This window comes from Cimex lectularius, unplaced genomic scaffold (genome assembly GCF_000648675.2).
Source record: "Cimex lectularius strain Harlan isolate CLEC.00 unplaced genomic scaffold, Clec_2.1 scaffold269, whole genome shotgun sequence".
NCBI classification, from domain to species: Eukaryota; Metazoa; Arthropoda; class Insecta; order Hemiptera; family Cimicidae; genus Cimex; species Cimex lectularius.
The window spans coordinates 522610-528934 of NW_019392860.1; the positions used below are offsets into that span (position 1 = coordinate 522610).

Here is a 6325-nt window from a genome sequence, read left to right on the forward strand (position 1 = left end):
ATATAATTTTATTTATTACAATTGAACCGAATTTGTTTGAATAAAAACGTATTGTAGATTTTTTTATGTCGGTATGTTATACATCTACATGAGACTTATCATAAAGGCACGCATGAATAGTCTAGTTTCGCCATCCGATCGGTAGGAGGACTGAAGTATCATCTAAAAAGTATCTTGTTGTTTTTTTCTATACTTTCTCATACAAGTCAATACTTGGACTGTCGAAGTCCGCATCTATGAAGTTTTAGTCAAACCTTTAAAAGGATTTTCAATTTCAAAAAAGATTTCTCGCCGGGGCTTTTAATTTTTAAAGACAGCATGTCCAAACGAACCTCAGACGAATATTTAAAAGGTGAGCTATGTTTTTATTACAATTACATTATACTATTGTGCAATGAATGTGTTTTCAACTATTGTTTTTCTTTATGTACTGCATGTTTTGGATTATCCGATTGAATATAATTTTAATAGCCCAGGAATTGTCGTGAGACCAAAAATAGCAATACTTCACACTTCTGTCAATCAAAAATATTTTCTTGATGATATATAAAGGGTGTACCAAAATTCCCTTGACATAAATTATGAGATGTTCACTGTCCATTCGAAGCTGAAAAGTTCAGTGCAACATTCTGATTGTCGTGAGACCAAAAATAGCAATATTTACTCACTTCTGTCAATCATAATTATTTTCTTGATGATATGTACAAGGTGTACCAGAATTCCCTTAACATACATCATGAGATGTTCACTGTCTATTTGAAGCTGAAAAGTTCAGTGCAACATTCTGATTGTCGTGAGACAAAAAATAGTAATACTTCACTCACTTCTGTCAATCATAATTATTTTCTTGATGGTATTATATGGAGGATGTACCAGAATTCCCTTGACATAAATTATGAGATGTTCACTGTCCATTTGAATCAGAAAAGTTCAGTGCAACATTCTGATTGTCGTGAGACCAAAAATAGTAATACTTCACTCACTTCTGTCAGTCATAATTATTTTCTTGATGGTATTATATGGAGGATGGACCAGAATTCCCTTGGCATAAATGATGAGATGTTCACTGTCTATTTGAAGCTGAAAAGTTTAGTACAACATTCTGGGTGTCATGAGACCAAAAATAGCAACACTTCACTCACTTCTGTCAATCAAAAATATTTTCTTGATGATATTATATACAGGATGTACCAGAATACCCTTGACATAAATCATGAGATGTTCACTATCCTTTTGAAGCAGAAAAATTCAGTGCAACATTCTGATTGTCGTGAGACCAAAAATATGAATACTTCACTCAATTCTGTCAATCATAATTATTTTCTTGATGGTATTATATGGAGGATGTACCAGAATTCCCTTGACATAAATGATGAGTTGTTCAGTGTCTATTTGAAGCTGTCAATCAAAAATATTTTCTTGATGATATGATATACAGGATGTACCAGAATACCCTTGACATAAATCATGAGATGTTCACTATCCTTTTGAAGCAGAAAAATTCAGTGCAACATTCTGATTGTCGTGAGACCAAAAATAGCAATACTTCACTCACTTCTGTCAATCGTAAATATTTTCTTGATGATATCATATACAGTGTGTACCAGAATTCCTTTGACATAAATCATGAGACGTTCACTGTCTATTTGAAGCTGAAAAGTTCATTGCAACATTCTGATTGTCGTGAGACAAAAAATAGTAATACTTCACTCACTTCTGTCAGTCATAAATATTTTCAATAAATCGTTTTGTTGAATTATGCTAAGGTTTCTATTAAATATTTATTTTGAATAATGGTTTATTAGCAACTTATTAAATAATATTATTAAATAATAAATGTGGTGCTAATAAAAATAATTTATTATTTAATAATATTATTTAATAAGGTGCTAATAAACCATCATTAAAAATAAATAATAAATATTTTCTTGATGGTACTATATACAGGGTGTACCAGAATTCCCTTGACATAAATCATGAGAATGATGAATCACCCTTCACAGTGAGTGTGGTGTTTTTAAAAAGATAGTTCCTGCTTACAGTAAGCTTACTGTGTAACTTCTGTGAGTAGGAACTATCTTTTTAAAAAGGATTAAATCATGAGATTTGAATCAGATAAGTTCAGCGCAACATTCTGATTGTCGTGAGACCAAAAATAACAATACTTCACAAATTTCTATCATTCATAAATATTTTCTTGATGACATGGGAAATTGCGGAAGAACTTATTGTTGTTTGCCATCTGGAGCATATTGGTAAAGTAAAGAAGCTCCACAAATGGGTACTGCATATACTAACCAAAGGCCAAAGAAATCGACGCTTTGCAATTTGCACATCTCTTTTATTGCCCCACCAAAATGATCCGTTTTTCAATTAAATCATCACGTGTGGTGAGAAATGGATTCTCTACGATAATAGTAGGTGCTCAGATCAGTAGTTGGACAAGGATGAAGTGCCAAAACACTTCACAAAACCAAATCTGCATCCAAAAACGGTTGTGGTAACTGGTAGTGTAATGCTGGGTTTGTTCACTATAATTTCTTGAATTATTATTCAGAGATCATGAGATGCGGTCTGGTATGACGTAGGTTTTAGAAAAACGTTTTGTTTATCGTGCCAACGTTTCGATTTTTATTGAGATCATCTTCAGGGCTCAAAGTGTTTGTTTACCATGCGGTTCATTCTTATCTGTCATGTTGAGACACATCTACATGGAAAATAAACACTTTGAGCCTTGAAGATGATCTCAATGAAAATTGAAATGTTAAAGAAAATGTTTTTCTAAAACCTATCATACCAGACTGCATCTCACGATCTCTGAATAATCATTGACTAATGGTCACTAAACATCACACATTTCTTGATTTATGGACAGGAGAGAAATATTGCCAAGAAATTGACAAAATGCATGGTAAACTGCAACGTCTTTGTTCAGCATTGGTAAACCGTAAGGGGCCGATTATTCTTTACAATAATGCCAGGCCACATGTCGCAATGCCAACCCTGAGGAAACTTAAGGACCCTTACCACCCCCTTGATATTCACCTGACCTCTTGTCTGTGCAGACTTCCCCTTTTTTAGGCATTTTGATCACTTCTTGAGAGATAAAATTTTTAAAGAATACAGTGAAGACAAAAATGCCTTCCAAGTCTTTAGTGTGGGTCAAAATAAAGATTTTCATGTCAGTGGAATAAAAGCCCTTTATTACTTGTTGGCAAAGGTTAAGAGATTGTGATGGAAAATATTTCAAATAAATTTTCATTATTTTGTAAAAATTAGAAATAGTTTTGACTGCCTTTTCCAAACCTGCATTATTTTTGCACTAGCCCAATACCTGATCCTCACTCGAATAATTTGTAAGAAATGTTTTTCTTTTGGTTAGGTTCTTTATTTAATTAATTCCCTCTGTTTGGACAGAATTTTGATCTTATTTTCTCATTAAAAGCAGCGGAACTGTTCAGTGGTTTTTGTACACTCTGAGACACATTTATCCCCATTTTTTTTTTTAATTTATTTTGATAAACAAGGGTTCTCACGATGGAAGTGAATATTGCAAATCTCCCATTGAATGGGTCTTAGTTAAATTGGGCGTTGTTCTTAAATTTGCCAGTGTTTCACCTTACTCAGGAACCCAGGAGAAAAACTCAGAGGGAAAGCCGGCACAGGAGGCACCCGCTCCCAAAAAGGCGAAGCTCGCATTCAGCATCGGGAAGAAGGTGCTCTACCAGAATAACTTGAAAAATGTCATCAAGAAGACTGAGGTAAATTTAACAAATCATTAAAAACAGATTGACTTTTAACTTTTTTTTTTTCTTCTGTTTTTAGGAAAAACCCAAACCTATTAAGAATTCGCTGAGGGAAGCTTTCAATTCCGACAGTGAAGAAGAAGAAGAAATGCCACGCGAGGCAAAAATGAGAATGAGGAATATTGGAAGGCAAGTACAATTTTTTTTTTTTTTCATCTGTTACATAAAATCCGTTTTAACACCAATGTTCAATTTACAGAGATACACCAACATCAGCAGGGCCAAACTCCTTCGGAAAGACCAAACAAGGGTTTTGCGATGCTAAAAAGGTTTTTGAGAAAAAACTTCGAGCAGCAGCGGAGAGTACAGCAGATTAAAGAATATTTTTTAGCACAAATGTACAATTTCTGTTCTAACTTTTACAAAAAAAAGAAGCACTAAAACATTTTTTTCTTCTTTTGACTCTTAAAATCATTTAACACAGTACTATGATTTGTAAATATTTATGTCCATAGAGTAAGGTGTATAAAGTACATCTAAATACAAATATATTAGTTGTTGATTACTCATGCAAGATTGAGTAATGTTCTTTACATCATTTTTATTGACTGTAGAATCATTCATTGTTTACTGAATCAAATTATATGAAAAAATAAATATAAATAAAACTTTTTTGTTTTTCCATTTTATTCCCTATAAAATCAAATTGAAATTCTTGTTTATCAAGTTATTGTTACAAAGAAAAAAATTGTCAGAAGAGAAATATCAAACAATAATCATTTTTGATGTTTGTTTTAAGTTGACTGTGTCCTGTGGCGGAACCCAATTTATCATGTTAAATAGCTCTCTGGTACTTAAAAATAATCTAAATGATATATCTTGTTTTGTTTAAGCGTCTCCCACAGCACTAAGTAAATCAAGTAGGCAACCCTGAATAATTTTACATAATCATACAAAATAGGTACATAATAAAACGCACATAAAAGCAAAATTGTGCAGTTTTCACAGAATAAATTAAAAAATCAGTTGAAAAAAATTGAAATGTCCATAGCCAGAGACCTATGTACCCTTTCCAAGGCGGTCCTAAGAATTTCTGAAGTGGAGGGGAGTTTTAACAAGTATAAACAGGAGGATGAAGTCCGAGAAGAACAATTAATTACAGCACATAACCTAGTTAATGTGTTAAGAATATCAGATAAAATATAACATATAGTTTTCTGATATAAATAAAAATAATGGCTTTAAGCTCTTGCAGATTAGCCAAATTATGATCACAATATTTTTTTGATGGTCAGGGACAGAAATTCCAGATATAATATAGGAATCGAACCCATGACAGTTGGGTCTACTAGCTCAGTCTGACCACAGACATGCCAAACATTTGGCTACCAAGATCCCAAAAATTAATACTTATACTAATGTCATAAAGTTTGAAACCACATGTTTCAATATTTAAAGAGATGTTCGTGTTTTTAACAATTAATTTTGGTCCTACAACTAGGATGGATTGTTTTTTGTTTATTCAGTCAAGTTGCAAGACTAAACACAAATCTACTAAAGATAGCAAGAATGGAGATTACAATGGACCAAATATTATATATGACTGACTGTAAGGCCTATACACTGCATTTTAAGCTATTCACTGAGACTGTTTGAACCAACTTATGTTGCGATTCAGAATCTGCTCCGCAACAATAGTGTCCACACCAACATGCATATTGCAGTCCTTTCTTAAAAACAATGAGGGAACATTCTCTAACGCTTTTTTGTTTAATTAACAATAAAAATGTAGCGCTAAATGGGCACGGTGGCTGCAATGACTAGTTTTACATGTACTCATATATACACAATTTTTTCAAAATGAAAAATTTGTCACAGGCAAGATACAAACCCCATCAATTAAAAAAAAAAAAAAAAAAAAAACCGTGTATAATTAAGAATAACAAGATAAAAATAAAAAGTTGGCATTACCCTAGAATCACATCTGTGGATCAATAAATTTGCTCCTATATGAATCAGCGATTTGCTTACAATTGGAACAACATCGGAAATGAGAAGTTTGTGGCGTGGGTGATCAAATTCACAGTAACTCAAGTAGTTAGAGCAGCAGCGTATTGAGCCGAAGGTTATGGGTTCAAATCCGCTTGTGACATCAATTTTTGTTTAAAAAACTTGTATAATTGAGTATATGTACAGTTAAGAATAACATGATAAAAAATAATAAAAGTTGGCGTTAAAGTTTTGACTTGGCGCGCATCGTTGTAATGTAAAGGTTAAAATGTTTATTGATTACTTTGGTGGGCTTAGAAGTAATGTTTGAATTGACGATTGTCCCTGGAAAAGAAAGAAACTAGGAAAAGTACAAAAGCCACAAGGTTGCAGTGCTTGTCGAACCCACGTTTTCCAAGTATCCTCTTCTCATCTCTTAAAATATTTTCTGTAAAGCTTCATAACTAATCTGTATTCCACAATTCAGATAAATGAACAACAATTACAAGTTTTTTAAAGAAAGAAATTGTAAAAATATAAAATACTGAACATTTCAACTACTCGTTTAAATGAAGTAAAAGGAATAAAAA

The 6325-nt window shown here is 32.6% G+C and overlaps 2 protein-coding genes across 2 annotated transcripts; both read left to right on the forward strand.

Moving 5' to 3' along the window:
* On the forward strand, positions 1–4181 carry LOC106660915 (PEST proteolytic signal-containing nuclear protein-like). The gene is made up of 4 exons (XM_014383955.1): positions 1–352; positions 3628–3761; positions 3826–3935; positions 4006–4181. The coding sequence occupies exons 1-4, from the start codon at positions 319–321 to the stop codon at positions 4121–4123; spliced, it is 396 nt and encodes a 131-aa protein (XP_014239441.1). The 5' UTR covers positions 1–318; the 3' UTR covers positions 4124–4181.
* LOC112127606 lies at positions 359–1836 on the forward strand. The gene is made up of 2 exons (XM_024228786.1): positions 359–1184; positions 1439–1836. Exons 1-2 carry the CDS (start codon positions 700–702, stop codon positions 1740–1742), a joined length of 789 nt encoding a protein of 262 aa, XP_024084554.1. The 5' UTR covers positions 359–699; the 3' UTR covers positions 1743–1836.
* Positions 4182–6325: the final 2144 nt, after the last annotated feature.